This window comes from Diceros bicornis, chromosome 5 (assembly GCF_020826845.1).
Source record: "Diceros bicornis minor isolate mBicDic1 chromosome 5, mDicBic1.mat.cur, whole genome shotgun sequence".
Classification (NCBI taxonomy): Eukaryota; Metazoa; Chordata; class Mammalia; order Perissodactyla; family Rhinocerotidae; genus Diceros; species Diceros bicornis.
This window is the reverse complement of record NC_080744.1, coordinates 2,116,545-2,134,804: the sequence shown is the minus strand read 5'-3', so window position 1 is coordinate 2,134,804 and position 18,260 is coordinate 2,116,545. Positions and strand designations below refer to the sequence as shown.

The 18,260-nt window shown below is 40.1% G+C and overlaps 2 protein-coding genes across 2 annotated transcripts in view; one reads left to right on the top strand and one right to left on the bottom strand.

Moving 5' to 3' along the window:
• The window catches only part of POLE2 (DNA polymerase epsilon 2, accessory subunit), a 343,546-nt gene that overhangs the window by 183,927 nt on the left and 141,359 nt on the right, over positions 1 to 18,260 (bottom strand). The window lies entirely within an intron of this gene.
• On the top strand, positions 4,894 to 8,617 carry ARF6 (ADP ribosylation factor 6). The gene is made up of 2 exons (XM_058540628.1): positions 4,894 to 4,953; positions 5,031 to 8,617. The coding sequence occupies exon 2, from the start codon at positions 5,344 to 5,346 to the stop codon at positions 5,869 to 5,871; it is 528 nt and encodes a 175-aa protein (XP_058396611.1). The 5' UTR covers positions 4,894 to 4,953; positions 5,031 to 5,343; the 3' UTR covers positions 5,872 to 8,617.

Here is an 18,260-nt window from a genome sequence, read left to right as displayed (position 1 = left end):
ATTTTGAATTTCTCAAAATCCAAAGCCTGGACTAGGACACTGATTAGTTAATCGGTTGAGCCCAGTTCACTGACCCAAATCCTAGCTACCAGGGAGACAGGAAAAGGAGACCCTATTTGCCCACCTTCATCTTTCCTTCTACTTAATTTGGGATTAAGTCACGCAAGAGGGGTGTTTGCATATTGCGCAGCTGAATGGCGTGGACAGGTCTGGGTCTACGACTCACAAGTTTGATCATCCTATGGTTGCCAAGTATTCTATCTTACCTTCTATTCTTTGAATGGCACTGACTAGTTGATAGCATTCTATTAATAATTCAATAAATCTAGCTATAATTACAGTGTATTTTCAAAATAATTTTTGCAAGAATCTCAGAAATACTTATGCCTTTGTCTGACAGGTCTAATGTCTTGGTAAGTTATACCAGTGATTAAAGTATTGTACTATACTATGCCAAAAATTGTGTGGGAGTACGAATCTTGGGGATGAGGAATAACAAAGCAAGTAGAGTTCAGAATTCATACAATTTTTAACATAAGGCGAAGTTAGCAATTAGTTCAGTGGTTCTCAATCTTAGCTACATATTAGAATCACTCAGGGAGCCTTAAAAAAATAATGGTGGGTAGAACTTCTACTGCAGATATTTTGACTTCGTTGATCTGGGGTGGGGCTCAAGCATTTGTGCGGTTTAAAAACGCCCCCAGGTGATTTTAACGTGCAGCCAGGGCTGAAAACCATTTATCTAGTCCAGCTTGCTGAGTTCACAAAATAATTTGGTACAATAGAGAAAAGAACACCAGACTTGCATCAAAAAATCTTAGTTTGAATCTCCTTTGTACCAGTCCTTGATCTTAAGAAAGTTGCTCACCCTCTCAGTGTCCGAGCTCCTTCAGCTGTAAAGAGGAGTAATACACACCGCCCTCATCAATTAAGAGAGATTTCTCTACCACAGAAATAGAGAAATTGATGATCAATGAGGTGAATAACTTAACCAAGTTAAACCTAAGTCAACAAGTGTTGGGAGTAGTTTAAGGATGTAATTTAGCTTTTTCTCTTCACTTGAGCCACTAGACCATGTTGCCTCAGCATTTATTTTTATGGTCTGAAGCTGTAACTATTAAACAGTTTGCTAAACTATCAGCTATAATTTAAACTTTTGTTTTTAGTTCTATTATTCCCACTTTTAATATTGCTAAAAATGAGATGAAGTCTTCATACTCAGGCATAACTAAATTAATCATCAAGGTTTCGATTGGGATACAACTTTTTTTATGGTTAAAGAGGAAGAACTAAAGCCAGCCCTGATGGCCTAGTGGTTAAAGTTCGGTGCACTCTGCTTCAGTGGCCTGGGTTCACTTCCAGGGCACGAACCACACCATCTGTCCATCAGTTGCCATGCTGTGGTGGTGGCTCACATAGAAGAACTAGAAAGACTTACAACTAGGATATACAGCCATGCACTGCGGCTTTCAGGAGAAAACAGGTGTGGGGAAGATTGGCAACAGATGTTAGCTCAGGGCGACTCTTTCTCTGCAATCAATCAATCAATCAATCGGAAGAACTAGAAAGTGATTCCTCAGCTGACACAGGGAAAGGATGAGGGAGGGAACCACCATATTTGCATCCATTAAAGTTACCAAGAATACTTATAAATGAATTGTTTTCATTGTATTCACTGGATTTCTCAGTTTTATTTTTGAGAGTCTCAATCTTTTACTGTGTATCATCAAAAAATGTTTGAAACTTTATTTTACTACATACTAGGCATTATGCTGGCACTAAAGATTCAAAGATGAAAAGAACACACCTCTCTGAGAGAGCTTAAAAACACATAGGTACAATACCAAGGGAGAGCTAACGCTGCAGCCTCAATTAGTTTCAGCTGGAAAGGATTAGTAATTTTTTTTTTTTATCTAAAGATATACTTTATTATGGCTTGTTATTTACTCTTTATTTCTACTGCTAATAAGATTTCCTGGGGCTCTACGCCTTCTCTAGATAGAACTCAATTCTGAGTAAGCCTGGATGAAGGGCTCAAACTGAAGCCATAAGTAGGGGATGATACCTTCCTCAAACAGGTATGTAGTCAGAGCACCCTTGCACCCTCACCATGTGGTCAGAATTGTTCTTGGCACTGCATGGGATAGAAAGAAAAATACTACAGAATCATACAGCATGAGTGCTTTTAAAGAGCTCCAGGAATTCCAGAAATAGGGGAAAACAGCATGGGGTGCTATTGTTCAAGAAGACTTGTTCATTTCATTTCAAAAGCAGAAAGCCAAGCCATTTTTAAAAGTAAATATTTTCTTATAAGATGGTATTTTAGTCAGGAATATCATAAGCATATTATTATATGTGGTTGTTGAACAGATCAGAAATTATGAAATGGTGTTTTATAAAGGGGAAGCCTGGTTTGAAAGTAAGCTGGAGAACTCTCTTCACTTGCAGGCTTTGAGTTAAACAGCAGAGATCAACTTTTCTATAATTTTTGGAGCTTTCATTTGTGTCTAAAACAGTGAAACAGTGCAAACTGAGAAATCCAATATTTTGTTTCAGAAATGTAAATTTTAGTTTATCTGTAAAATATTTCACTGAACAGAAATAATATTTTTAAAATTGAAATTTACCTTTTTTGAACTGTTAACTCTTTCAAGAAGGAATTGAGAAAAAATGTTTCATTGGTGGTATGATTTAGCAGTTGCCTAAATTGTTACTTTTTGCAGATATTTTCGTTTTATTGAAATTCACTTACTATTTTTTTTGACTGCCATGATTACACATACAAAGTTAAAATTTTTCAGTCTTTGTATTTATTTTCTGGCTATTATTAATGATTATTACTTAAAATAATTTATTGTATAATTTATCATATGGCGAGCCACTCCAGAAATCCAGTACTCTAAGATATGCCACTGTATGAAAAGCCTGTCAATTAACATACTATTTCAAACCCCCAGATAAAAATAGTATGTACCTTTTCTTTTTTGTCTTACCTGTGGTATAAAAGGCATTCATTCACTCATTCAAATAATGACTGAACTCCTGATACCTACATGCTGTCACTGGGAACATTATGTTGACAAGACAAAGTCTCTGCCTCCATGAAGCTTGCATTCTGGTGGGGAAAAAATGCAAGAAGGCTTTCAAAAATAACTTTTTTAGCCCTAGCACAGTGCCAGTGCCTGGAAGATGCTAGTGATTCAAGTTGCTTATATTTTTAATTATATCATGCCTTCCACTGAAAAATAAATCCAAGCCCCGCAGATCAACCTCCCCTCCACTTGGAAAAACTGGAATCTGCTGTGAGAAAACTATTACGTTGGAATGAAACAAAATACAACACCCGCCTCTATTTGCCACATAAGATATAACAATAATTACTATGGCACTTTATAGGTATAAAGCATTTTGAGAAATGCTGTAATTGAGCTTCCAAACAACTGTGTGAGGTAGTCAGGGAGACAGCACAATTTCGGGGTTAAGAGGATGAGCTGTAGATTCACGATTTAATCTAAGCTCTGTGACCTTCCAAAAATTACTTAAGCTCTCTGACTCTCAGTTTCCTCATATGAAAATATTAATACTCAAAGCTACCTCATGTGGTTGCTGTGCGGACTAAAACAAAACATTTAAAGTATTTAGTTCAGTGTTTACCATTACGAACACTAAATAAATGACGACTATTTTCATTCATATTCATCTGATTTTACAAATAAATAAAGTTTACAAAAGTTTACACTTAAAAATTCACAGCTATAAAATGGAGGGGTGACACACCGAACCCCAATCTTCTGACTTCAAATCCTTCTTTCAGTTTTATGACAGTGCCTATTAAGGCAGATGGAAAGCAAATTAGATCACTGTCAGAATATTAATAACTTTAGTAAGTCTATTTCAGGCTGAAGCTTATAAGGTTATTATTTAACCAAGCTACCACTGTCAAATTTTCTTAAATTGTTAAATAAAAAGTACGTTACCATATGCTGTTATATCATCTTCCTTTAAAAAAAAAACCTACTTCCTGTTTTTCCTCCCCTTGGTTCATTGATTTTAAACTTTCACCTTATTTGAAGTCTAACCTTATCACTAACCATTTGAAACAAAAAGTTTTCCTAAAGTCTTGCACAAATGGCATGTTATTTAACGCTGAAACGGGGTGCAGAGAGCAAGGTCAGCGTGACACTCGGTGTGCGCACGAAGCGCGAGGTTGAAGGCCTGGACCCGGGCCGATGCCGGAGTCCCTCCTGCGCTGACTGCCGCCGGGGCCTCTCCCAGTGAGGAGTGGCGGGAGGCGGCTGCCATCTCCCTGAAAGGAGGCGGTGTTTAAAGAGAGAAGCCATGGCCTCCTACAGAGCCGAGGACGCGGCCGGCAGGGACCGCCAGTCACACCGTCACTTAAGGACGCGGACTGGGGCCGACGGGCGGGCACAGGCGGGGCCTCGGCGCCACTCCACGCCGGCTCCACACCCAGCCCGGCCTCCCCGCGCTTCCGGGAGACGCCCGGGGCACGAGTGAGACGGGAGGCCCGGAGACGCGGGGAGGGAAGACCACGCGGGGCTCCGGGCGTCAGGGCGCGAAGGCGCGGCCCCACCCCGCGCATCGCTCCTCCGGTTCGAGGCGGCGGGCGGCGAGAGAGCGCGGAACCGGGAGAGGGGAGGGGAGGAGACGCCAAGCAGGCGCCGGGGCCGCGGGACCAAGTCAGAGATTCGCGAGCCCTCCGGGCCGCCGTAGCCCCGCCCCTCGCACGGCGCCATGACGCGGGCGCGCGGGCCGCTCTCCTGACAGGGGTCGCGCCCGTCCGAACGGCCGCCCGCGCCGCGCATGCGCGGTCGGGAGGGGAAGTGAGGCGGTTTCCTCGGCGCCTTTTCCGGCGGCGGCGGCGGCGGCGGCGGCGGCAGAGCTGGGCGGAGGCGGTGGCGGCCGGAGGAGCCCGCGCTCGGGGCGGCGGCCGAGGTAACCTGGCCCAGCCGGACGGGCGGTGCCGCGGTGCTCCCGGAGCCCGCCGTAACCCTCTCTCTGTGTCTCCGCAGGCAGCGCCCGAGTCCCGGTCGGCCCCTGACGCGGCCCCTGCCCCTCGCGTGGCCTGCTCGGCGGCGACCCGGCCCGGGCGGCGGCGGCGGCTTAGGAGCGGGCTCGGGCCGCGGAGGGCGGTTCCGGCCGGCCCGCCCGCTCCCCCCGGCAGGGCGCGGCCGCGCGGGCTCGCGGGCGCGGCAGGAAGCGGCGCGGGCGGGTGATGCCCGAGTGAGCGGGCGGCCTGCCCACGAGGCGGCCCACGGAGCGCGCGCCCCGGCTGGTTCCGGCCCCGCGACCCTGAATGCCCCCGGGCCCGGCCGCTCCGGCGCGATGGGGAAGGTGCTGTCCAAGATCTTCGGGAACAAGGAGATGCGGATCCTCATGCTGGGCCTGGACGCGGCCGGCAAGACCACCATCCTGTACAAGCTGAAGCTCGGCCAGTCGGTGACCACCATCCCCACGGTGGGCTTCAACGTGGAGACGGTGACTTACAAAAACGTGAAGTTCAACGTGTGGGACGTGGGCGGCCAGGACAAGATCCGGCCGCTCTGGCGGCACTACTACACCGGGACCCAGGGCCTGATCTTCGTGGTGGACTGCGCCGACCGCGACCGCATCGACGAGGCCCGCCAGGAGCTGCACCGCATCATCAACGACCGGGAGATGCGGGACGCCATCATCCTCATCTTCGCCAACAAGCAGGACCTGCCCGATGCCATGAAGCCCCACGAGATCCAGGAGAAACTGGGCCTGACCCGGATTCGGGACAGGAACTGGTATGTGCAGCCCTCGTGTGCCACCTCGGGGGACGGACTCTATGAGGGGCTCACATGGTTAACCTCTAACTACAAATCCTAATGAGCGTTCTCCACCCATCCCCGGAAGGAGAGGAATCGGAACCCATTCATAGGATTATCGCCACCATCACCTCTTCCAATGGCCACTTTCTCTTCTTTTCAATTCGAACTCTGGAGTTACTGTTCAACGGTTTGGGGGGGGTTGAGGGGTTTTCTTTTTTGTTGGTTTCTTTTTTTTTTTTTCCCCGCTTTGCGTTAGAATGCTCTGATCTGACATTTGACATGAACACGAAGTGCTAGATGCTCTTGTTGACTTCCAGCAAATGGGATGGGGAAATATAGCAGTTCTTGGTAAAGTCCTTTATAATAATGGTTTGATTTTTTTATTTCGAGAGAATCTTTTTTTCCAATGTATGCTTTTTTTCCTTTTTGCCCAGTTTCCTTATCACTTGCTGTAGATGGCTTATTTTGCATTCATGCAGACTATGTTGCAAGTCTGTTTCATCTAGTAAACTGAAAATTATTGCTTAATCAAACTGCCGTTTGTCTTTTATATTTAAGGCCTTTTCTCCTTCCCTTATGAGTTCTAACTTTTAGTAATTTCCAGTGTGACCTTTTATCTAAGACCAGTATAGTAAACTTAGCCCACAGTGGCAAATAATGAGTAATATCATTGTAATATATTCCAGTTGTACATCAGTATATTAAAACAGGTCATGTAAGAAGTTCTTTGAAATGTCAGCTATTAAATTCTGAAACATAACACCATGCATGAGTAGGGATAAAAGTCAAGTTCCCCATTACGTAGCTAACTTACACTGCATAAAACTATGAAAAAACTATGAAAGTGTAACCACAGATTTTTTTCACTGCAAAGTTAGCAACTTTGCTGTGTTTTCCCTCTTTTTTAACTTTAAAAATAGACTCTTTCCAGAAAATGGAGCAATAATGGTCTATGCCACACACAGATGAAATATTTGTAGATATCTTAAGTGACTTTTGGGCAAAACTGGAATATATACTTTTACCATGTTTCAAATGTCTAAGACCAATAATTTTAAAATTACTAGAACGTTTACTTTGTTCATGAATAAAGCATTTAACAATTCAAATTATATGCACCTTTTACCTAGTTGGAAAAATACACGTTCTTGTTTTCACATTACAGCAACTGATTAAGCTGACAGTAGAAGTCTTTTTTTATAGATGAGTGATCCACATCTCCATTAATTAGAACACTGGAAATGATGTTTTATAGGATATTTAATTCTGGTTGTAGGATTAACTCATGCAAGTCAGATATCCTGTTGGTTCAATAATACACTATCTCCTTTAATGAAGGAAATGTGATGAATGAATGATGTGTAGACGTGAGGAATGACAATTAAAGGGGAGGTAGGATGAAGAGGAAGAACCTACAGATGACGATGAATGTAAACTCATTTTTCTTCAAGGGTAAGCAGTGGGCTCACTGGTGATACCCAGATCCTAAGGAGATTACTTGCTTAGCTGGTTAGGACCAGTAACTAGATTACTGAGACCAGTATGATAATACTTTGAACCAAATGTTAATGCTTGGTAACAGAATTGTGAAGCAGCATCTGGTTCTTATATAGCCTTAAGGATTAATTTTGGAGATCCTCAAGGAATTAAACTTAGGGAATTTCAGAAACATAGACTGCAAAAGCAGTACGCAGGAAAAGGTGGAGTTGGTTTTGTTTATGAGGGTATTTGAAAACTAAAATTGAGCGGGATATCATGGTATCTAGTTGGACAGTATTGGTCCTTCATGCTTTGGCCATATTGTGTAAATGGAGCTTTTACCAAAGACATACGAGAAGCATAAGGCTACAAAAAGTTAACTCTTCAAAGTAAAACTTTTGGGAAACATTTTGCTTAAAGCAGATAAGAAAAGGTGCTATGTCGTAGGCTCCTGATGGTGCAGAGGGATTTTTGAATTCAAAATGCAACTAAAGTATAAAGTTCTGTTTCACTTCAGTAGAATATCTCTAGAAGCTGTCAGACATGTATAAGAACATTTTAGTTGCCTTTGAAATTCCCAAAGCTCCACCATAAATTCTTAGTGTTTTAGATGATTACATTTAAGGTACATAAACATGGGTTATACAAATATCAATGCTGTAGTAACATCCAGAAATAAGACAAGCACAAAGGTATAAATGCCTAAACTGGAGGAAACTTGAAACCCTCATGTTAATTCTTAAATGTAGTATTTCTAACTTGTGACAGACAGATTGGTAGGCAGCCGTTTTTTTTTGTCTTAAAGTAACTGGGGGCATAGTTAAAATTTTATACATCAAGTAATTGCTATTAAATGTTGCAGATGAGATGTAGTTATTTTTAGTTTATTTGAAATGTCTAACTGAAAGGAGTGGGGGAAGTAAATATTCAAAATTTGGAAAACCCTAAACCTTTTGGTAAGAAATTGTAATTTTCACTTTCATTTTCTTTAAGGATAAAAAAGGTTGATAATTGATGTAGTTAAATTGAACCATAACCATTGGTGATCATGGAGCAGGTAATTACAGCCTGCAGAAAAAGTTATAATCTAAGAATTTAAAAAATAAGATCCTGAAGTTTTTGTTTAATTGCATCAATTTCTGTATTTATGTAAATTTATAAACTGCAGTAAGTTTTGAATGAGGTTAATCTTGTCTAATATAAGTAAATGAGTCTGTAGACTGTGATCTCCCCAAACTAAAAAGTACAGTACTTGGAATTGTGTTCTTTATGGTTGTAGTGTTGGTAAAGCACTCATATGCAGAAAATAAAGGAATTACACAGTGCAGTTTCTCACGTTATGTTACTCGTTTGAATTAGATTAAGTGGGACGTGCGGTGTGTTGGGCCATGTTTTTCTCCAGGGATATATGGTATAAAGTGACTTAATTTAGGAGTTGCCTAGCTTTTATAAGAACAAAAAAGAGAATCACTTGGTTCTTGTAATGCTGGCTGTGTAAGGAGGTTTTGCCCTGATTTAGTTCCACCAAACTTAATCTGATTTTATGATAATTTAGGACACAAAAACAGTTGAAAAGAGGTTTTAAAAACTAAGTTTCTATAGCAGTTTTTATTATGCTACTGTTTTTTTAAAATCACAATCAGCGTATTTAGGAGTACAGAATTGTGTCTGAAAAGAATTGGCCTACAGTTGTCTTAACCCTTGACAATTGACTTTTTGATTAAGTTTGTCTTTTAGAAGTCAAAGGTTCTTGTCTGATAAGAATGGCAGAACTGTAACCGTTTAGAAAATAAAATAGTAGATGAAGAATAACTTGTTGGATAAAAGGGTTTTTAACACACATTTCCTTTTTTCGTAAGCATTCCCTCTTGGATCAGCAGTTTTTGCAGTTTGATTTTAGAATGTCTTCGTGTGATCTATGGTCTAATCCCCACATTAATGTTATTAATATATTTAGTACTGTGATTTATTAATGGCTACCAAGTATGAGTTTATCAGTGATAGCAGTAGAAAATATTTTACTCTTTAGTGAGTTTTTATGTTTTAATATAAGTTTAGAAATATAGTAGACATAATCTGAATGGTGGTATAGCTTACTAAATTCCCAAAGTTACTTCCTCAGTACCTTGCCAAGTATATATCAGGATTATGTTAAGGCAAATCTTGTCTCTTTCCTTATGGGTAAAAATTGTAAAAACACATAGCAATTAAAAATAACTTTTAAGTCTGACTAATCACTGAGCATAATGTATTTGGAACATAACATTCAATAGAATCTAGCTTTTTGCTTTGTTTATATGAATGGTAAAGAAAAATAGGAAAGATTACAGTATTAGGAAGTTTATAAAAAGGAAATGTTAAGAGAGGGAGCCGCAGAAGAGGCAAAGTAACTTTTCCCTGCTTTGCTAAACTTCAGAGTTGCTGGACTAGATTAGTGAGTTGAATGGGTAGGGAATACGTGCAGGCGAGATCAGAGGCAGAACAGGTGTTAGAGCGGTTTAGGAAGGACAGTGGAAATTTGTTATTAACTAAGCTAAAGTAACGTAAACTTTCAGGGAATGATTCCATAAGACATACCTCACTTTGTGGGATAGTAAGAAAATGCTTTAATTTTGAACCTTTTTCCCCCTTATATTTAAAATGTTTTATAACTACGTGAAACAATTTTAAAACGAGAAAGTGTTTGTCAGTCTTGTCCTTGAATACCTTTTCATTTTTTAGATTATTTCATTTGGATATATATTTCCTCCGTAGTATTTGTTTTATAAGTGTGAGGGTAGATTGATTTATTGAGAGCCTACAATATGCCTGGCACTGTTCCAGGTGCATGAGCGACATCAGCAACAAAAACGACGCGGTGGGGGCGGGAGACGGATGACAGATCAGATGATAGATAAAAATATATCAGGTGATATCCTATGTGTTATATAGTATGTTATATGTATAGGGGGGCAGCTAGGAATGTGTTCAAATGGGGCCTCACTGAGAAGGTGACATTTGGGCAAATATTTGAAGGAAGAATCAGTGGAATTGACATAGTAACAAAAAGATAATACGTGTAGTGTAAGGCAGGGGTGGGGAAGCTGTGGCCAAGGGCAGATCTGGCTGCGGCCTGTTTTTACAGGGACTGTGCTAAGGACGATTTCTATATTTTTAAAGGATTTTTAAAGACTGAAAAAACAAACGTGAATATGTGACAGAGATAGTATTGAGCCTGAAAAACCTAAAATATCGACTGTTTCGCCTTTTATGAAAAATATTTGCTGACCCCAGGTCTACAGGCCAATTTTTAAAATGTTATCAAAATATATAGGAAATCCAACAATTTAAAGTAAAAGGCATTTTTAAATGAATGACTAATCAAAACTTTAGGAAACAGTGGCACGTATAATTTTCCATATTTGAACATTTAGTGATCCTTGAGACTTGTTAATGAGGAGTCTAACCTGGATTTTTTTTCCGCTAAGTTTAAATGTGTGAAATCAGTAGTTTTTCAGTTTCAGTTTTAACATTTAAACTTTTGTGAATCATTTCATTTAAAACATTTCCCTTTTTTTTATGGTAGTTTTACTGGTCTTCAGATGTAAGTTAACTCTGCTCTTGAAGTGCCCTTTCCTCCAGATAACCTAGATTAGTTTGGAATCCGTTCAGATAACATCATTGAACTGTGGCTTTTATTCAGTTGGTCTTACCGTAATCAAGTCCTGAGTCCAGGGTTTTATATTATGAAACTTTGTAAGAGGAAGTGTTTTATTGACTTGGAAACTAATATGTTGCATGATATTTGGTTTCTTCTAGTATTATTTCTCTAACCAATATCAACTAGGAAGAATAATTTACTTCACACATGGATTATTTCTTGCCTATAGAGTTGTTCTACACCACTTACATAGTAAGATGTGGAATCTATAACTCTCTTAAAAGAGAAACTAAACAAAATAATTTAGCAGGAGTTATGGAAGTAAGTTTTATGGAGAACATTTACAAATGGGCTTTAAAAAATAAAAACCCTTGGGGGCTGGCCTGGTGGCGTAGTGGTTAAGTGCTGGAGCTGTTGCGGTGGCCCAGGGTTTGGATCCCGGGTGCGCACTGACGCACCACTTGTTGGGCCATGCTGTGGCGGCGTCCCATATAAAGTGGAGGAAGATGGACACAGATGTTAGCCCAGGGCCAATCTTCCTCAGCAAAAAGGGGAAGATTGGCAACAGATGTTAGCTCAGGGCTAATCTTCCTCACAAAAAAATAAAAAAAAAAAATAAAAACACTTGTAGTTCACAGAAAGATCTATGTGAAACTGGTTGTTCATGACCATAAAAGCTGTTTCCCATCACAGCGGAATAGACTGGCCTGAGAAGGTCACAGCGAATGAGAGGGGAAAAGCCAAATTTGTATGTGGATCTTTGAAGTTTATTCTAATGTGGCAAACCAAAGTGTTTTCTCTCCATATCTTTTTATTTCTAAAAGTTTTGTGAATAACTTCTAGATTGGAGCTAGGCCTGAAGAGATCAAATTGGGAAACATTCTAAGAATACTAAGAGTTAGCATTTTTTGAATGTTTGCCGTGCGCCAGGCATTGTTCTAAGCATTTCATGCATGTCAATTCTTTAATCCTCACAGCAATCTTGAGAGAAAGGGCTCCCATTTCATACTTGAGAAAACTGAGGCTCCAGAGGCAGCTGTTAATAATCCTAGTCGTAGAGCCAGACTCTGGACTCAGGTAGTCTGTACCGCACTGTGAGTGTGACTGAGGGGACCAGGCGGATCATAATGGATTTACTATTTCGTGTGTGTGTTTGCTTACAAAAAGCTTACTTTGAATAATATCCCATAATTTTCCTGTTTGATCATCAACAGATTTTGAGTCTCTGTATAATGTGATTCTTCTCTATCATGGAGAACATGGTATTAGACTCTGCTTGGGAAATTTTTTTCCTGTAAAAATCACATGTGACTACTGATTGCGAATTATATAGATCACTGAAAAATAAGGAAAGTTAAAGTTTTCACTAGCTGATTATTTGCATGCTTATTTATGTATGGGCTCCTTTTGATTGAAGAAAAAAGTTTTAGAAAATTTAAAGAGCACAATTTATATTGTCTCTACCTGATAAATTTACAACTACAGACATTTCAGGTATTGTTTAATAAGGGAATTTCTTGCTTTTTACATCCCATTATGGCTCACTTTCTGAGTGAGGTTTACTTAAAGAACACTATACCCTCCCGTCAGCAAGAGCCTCGAGTCTGGGGTCAGCTAGAGAGCTTTAATCATGTGCTGTGGAGTTTAAGCCAAGATTTAAGAGTAGAAGTTGATAATTTTGGTAAAATACAAAATGCCTTATTTAAAAATCCTATTTTATTTGTCAGTAATTTCTATATGAGGTAGAAATTTAAGGCAAGATAAGACATACACATAGAATGTTCAAAGTAAGCAATCAAGTGCTCTATCAAATTCTAGACCAAGGAGAGAGATTATATTTTAGGCTGGAGTGGGCCTGAGAAGGCCAGTGGGAACTGAGTGGGACCCACAACATCAGAGGAATGATAGTATTACTGTTTATCGCATGCTCATTGTGTGCTAGGCACTGTTCTAAGTGCATTACGCACATTATCTCATTTAAAATGTGTGAGCAAAGGTGCAAGGGTAGTAATCTACAAATAGTGTTTGAAAGATAGAGAATAGGCTTGTCTGACTAGGGTTGCCAGATTTAGCAAATAAATATACAGGACGCCCAGTTAAATGTCAATTTACATAAACAATAATTTTTAGTACAAGTATATCCCAAGCACTATTCTAAAATTATATACTAAAAATTGTTTATCTGAAATTCAAATTTAACTGGGTGGCCTACATGTTATCTGCAACCCTATGTCTGACTTGAGTGGTAGGAGAGGAGATAAGGTTCAAAAGGGAAGTTGAAAATGAGATTTTTAGGCCTAAAGAGCTAGACCAAGTAGTTTTGTTTTGTATGTAATGAGAGGCATCGAATTTTTTAAATGTTTGTATAGCAGGAGAGAGTCACAATGTTTAAGAATATTGATCTAGCAGCTGTGTACAGAATCACACATAGGGTCATGGATAGAAGCTAGAAGAAAGAAGTCCTTTCAAGACAGTGAATTCAGGTGAGGGAATGAGGACCGAGTGCAGCATAGAGAAAAGGAGACACAAACGAGTAAGTAAACCACTGGACACACGTGACTGTGGAGGGAGAAAGAATGAAAGGTTTTGATCCTTAATTCTTTTTTTTTTTTGTGAGGAAGATCAGCCCTGAGCTAACATCCATGCCAATCCTCCTCTTTTTGCTGAGGAAGACCGGCTCTGAGCTAACATCTATTGCCAATCCTCCTCCTTTTTTCTCCCCAAAGCCCCAGTAGATAGTTGTATGTCATAGTTGCACATCCTGCTAGGTGCTGTATGTGGGCTTGATGAGTGGTGCATCGGTGTGTGCCTGGGATCCGAACCTGGGCTGCCAGTAGCAGAGCGTGTGCACTTAACTGCTAAGCCACATGGCTGGCCCCTGATCCTTAATTCTTATGCATAAGATAATGATAGCACCAGTGATAGAAAGAAACCAGGATATACTGCAGATTTGAATCGAGACACTTGGATAATTGGGTAAAGTATCTTATTTGCGATCTTGAAAAGAGGTTGAATCTGTTAGGCATACTCTCTTTTGTAACTATTCTGTCTTAGAGCAGTGCTATCCAATAAAAATATAATGCAAGCCACATATGTAATTTAAAATATTTTAGTAGTCACATTTTAAAAAGTAAAAAGAAACAGGTGAAACCAATTTCTGGTTTTATCTTCAATAATATGTTTTATTTAACCCAACATATCAAATATATTATTTCAGTGTCTTCAGTATAAAACAATTATTGAGGTATTTTGCATTTTTTATTTCATACAAAATCTTCAAAATCCAAGTGTATATTTTATACTTAAAGCATATCTCAGTTGGGACTAGCCACATTCCAATGCTCAATAGCCACACGTGGTTAGTGGCTATCATGTTGGACAGTTCATTCTTAGAGGGTGGTTCTTTCTTCCTAATATGCCTACAATTTCAGTACCTACACTGGAGGGTACCAGTTAAGATCATTGGGATATGATGAACTGTCTAGGCCAGAGATTGGCACACTATGGTCTATGAGCCAAATCTGGCCCACTGCCTGTTTTTATAAATAAGGTTTTATTGGAACCTAACCACAGTCATTTATTTGTGTATTGTCTATGGCTGCTTTTGCACAGCAACAGCAGGGTTGAGTAATGATGTGAGACCATATGGCTCACAAAGCCTAAAGCATTTACTATTTGGCCCTTTACAGAAGAAGTTTGCCAACACCCTTCTAGGCCCCAAACTAAAGTTTCATGGATAAAACACATGTTTTATACATTTAAATGAGTTTTCAGAAAGAAAGAATATTGAAATGGTTAAAATGTAATATATATATTGATTCATTTATTCACCGAGCATTTATTTACTAGGTTACAGGCACCATACTAGTCCCCATAAGTGGGAATAAATAAAAATGTCCTTAATCTTCAAGAAGTTCACAGTCTAGCTGAAAAATAGAGATGTGTACACACATAATTACAACGATGTGCTGCAATAGATGGTGCACCAAGTGCATGCCAGTGAGGCACTTTCCTCTGACTGGGGAGTGGGAGGTAGTCAGAAGAATGGAAGGTTTCAGAAGAAGAGGTCTATCTAAAGTAAATTTTAGGGCCGGCCTGTGGCTTAGTGGTTAAGTGCGCGCGCTCTGCTACTGGTGGCCTGGGTTCGGATCCTGGGCGCGCACTGATGCACCGCTTGTCTGGCCATGCTGAGGCCGTGTCCCACATACAGCAACTAGAAGGATGTGCAACTATGACATACAACTATCTACTGGGGCTTTGGGGGAAAAAAAGGAGGAGGATTGGCAATAGATGTTAGCTCAGAGCCGGTCTTTCTCAGCAAAAAGAGAAGGATTAGCATGGATGTTAGCTCAGGGCTGATCTTCCTCACACACAAAAAAATAAATAAAAAAAATAAAGTAAATCTTAAAGGACAAGCTGTAATTACTCACTCAGATAAGAGGTGGACGACATTTTACGTAGCGGAACAGTTATGTGCAAAAGCCAGAAGATGTTAGCATATCACCATTAGGAATTGACAGCTAGCTTATTATGCAGGGTGGACTGGTGTGAGATGAAGACAAAAAGATGGTCAGGGGCCGGATCATGAAATGTCTTTGGTTTTTCAAGGAACTTTGGATTTTATGATTTGGGTACTGGAAAAACTTCCTGGGATTTTTAAGCACGAAATCGCATGAGATTTACGTTTTACTGAGCTTACCAACTACTGTGTAAAGGATGGGTAAAAACCGTAGGCAGGAAACGTATTGTAGAGTGGGTAAGAGAGAATTCCCCAGTTGAAGCAATGGCTATGGTGGTGGAGAGGAGAGAACACATTTGAGACATACTTGAATGGCATTTTGCAAAGTGTGTTCTGTAGAAAACTGATCACAGAAGAAAATTCTTGGGAAAAAGCCTTCCGAGCTATTTGGGAAATGCTTCATATTATATCTGCACTTGGGATTCACATGGCACATTAGCAGTAGATTGAAGGTTCTTAGAAGTCCTGCTTTAACCCACCATTTCCCAAACCCATTTGATCACAAAACCCTAATATATATTTTTAAAAAACAAATACCTGTCACTATCCTATGGAACAAGAGTTCCAAGGTCTATAGTTTTGGAAACCCTATTTTAGAGGCAGAATCAACAAGTTTTGGCCAACTGAATGAGAGGTAACAAGGGGAAAATCTGCTTGAGTGACTGCTAATGAAGGTTGCATTTATAAAGATATAAATTAGAGGGAAAAGAGCAAATTTAAGGGGAGGAGGGAGATTACATGCCCAGTTTTGACAGCAAGTTTTAGGCGCCTATGGCATGGACATCGTCTTGGAGATATCCAGTAGACAGGTCAGGAGACATCTAGTCCCCAGATAGAGGTTCAGGAGTTAGCTTGTAAATGGCTTTTGAAACCATAGATGTTAGTGAGATTTCCTGGGAGTGAGAATAATAAAGGGCAGAGATGGAACACCTCCCTGACCAATGTTTAAGGGCTGGGTAGAAGAGGAGGGTGTTAACCGAGAAGACTGAGAAGAAATGGGAGAGAATATCAATGATGTTATATCCCACAGGGAGCTCAAGAAGGTTGAAGTTCAAAATGAATTCTTTAGAATTGACATTGGAAAGTCATTGGGATCTTCCTTAAATAAGTTTGAGTGAAGTGGTCAGAAACTAGTTTGCAATGAAAGACATGAGGCAGTAGAGAAACTGCTAATAGAAGTATTCCAAAAAGCTGGAGATGAAGGGTTAATAACAGATGTTAGGGTGTGATAGTCAGAGGGAGATGTGTGTGAAAGTTTATAAAGACTTTAATATAGGAGAGTCATTTAACTTTCAAAACGTTGTTCAGATAAGTATTGTAGGTGTTGATCGTTGAGGGTGGAATGGGGAAGGAGGAACGTGCTCCCTACCACCAGATTCCTAGAGGTAAAGGAAAATTGAAAAAAAGAATCCCTTTGAAAAATGTTAATCTTAATTCCTTTAAGCTGCTTTTTTTGCATAGTTAGGGCTCTCCTCTTGGAAATGCCTACAATGACCATGCCCAAGTAATTCTCCTCCCAATGTAATTACAGGTGTAGATGGCGTGTCTCACAAGGAAGAAAGTAAGCCGCAGGGGTTGAGGTTTGTCCAGTAGATCATAGCAGTTAGTGATACAGCTGAGACTGGACTCAAACTTTCTTTGTATCTATCATTCATATAGCCATGGATTGAAATTCAAGAGAATTTCTAATATGTAGGCATCATGCTAATTAACTTAATTCCTATTTAACTAAAATATAGAGTTACCAATTTATCATGAAACTTCTCTTAAGATTTGCAAACTGAGGTTTAATACTTTCTGTCAGCATCAATTTTGAACTTTAGGATATTTTCTTCCACAATGATTTAGGAGTAAGAGGGAAAAAATCTGTAGGATGACAAAATGGAGTACAGAATTAAGTAATAGTACACATTATTGAATAATTATTGTGTGCCTGCCAGTGTGCTATGGGCTTTAAATGTAATCCTCATAACAGACTAACAAACTAGGTGGTGTTATCTCCCATTTTACAAATAAGAAACTGAATGCACAAAAATTTAATTTGTCCAGGATACCCAGCTATTAAATGGGACAGCCTATATTCAAACCCAAGTCTTGTTGACTCCAAAGCAATAGCCTTCAGGAAGGGAGGGTTCTAACAAACTGCAATGTATATATATATGGTTTTAACATCTAATCCAGTAAGACACGGTGGCTGCCATCCAGCAGATCTATCTGCCCTCAATCCAATTTATCAGATACTTATGTGTGCTTTCTGGAGACAAAACAACGTTTTGGCGGGGCAGGGACTTATTTGAAGTGTATGAGGAAGGTACTTCACCCCCAATAAAGTGAGAGTTGTCGATTTTAAATAACTCCCAAACATTCTTCTTTATATATCCATTAGCACCTGAGAGTCTGGTTGACAAGAAAGGCTCTGGGGTAGGGGTGGGGAATGTGGTGAGGAGGAAGAGGCATTTCTCTCTTACCTATGTTAGATACAGTGCCATCAGGTTAGCCTCTATATGTCCCGGATTGGGAGATGGTTTGCAAGTTGCTCTGTGTCAACAGTGGCATCAGTACATATGATTTCTGAACCCTTCATAGCTGGCTAGATCTTGTCTTCCCCTTACTTGGAGAGGAGGAGCCAGATGTATTCTGTTCCTGTTGTACATTTGGCCAGGAGTTATTGGGCGTGTATAGACGTGCTTTTGGCGTATTCGTGTTTATTTCTCTTCATTTGTCTTCAAGGGTCTGGACTTTGCATTAGGTAAACTCATGAACTTATTCGTAAGGAACTCAACATTTGAGGTATGTAAGTATTTAAAGA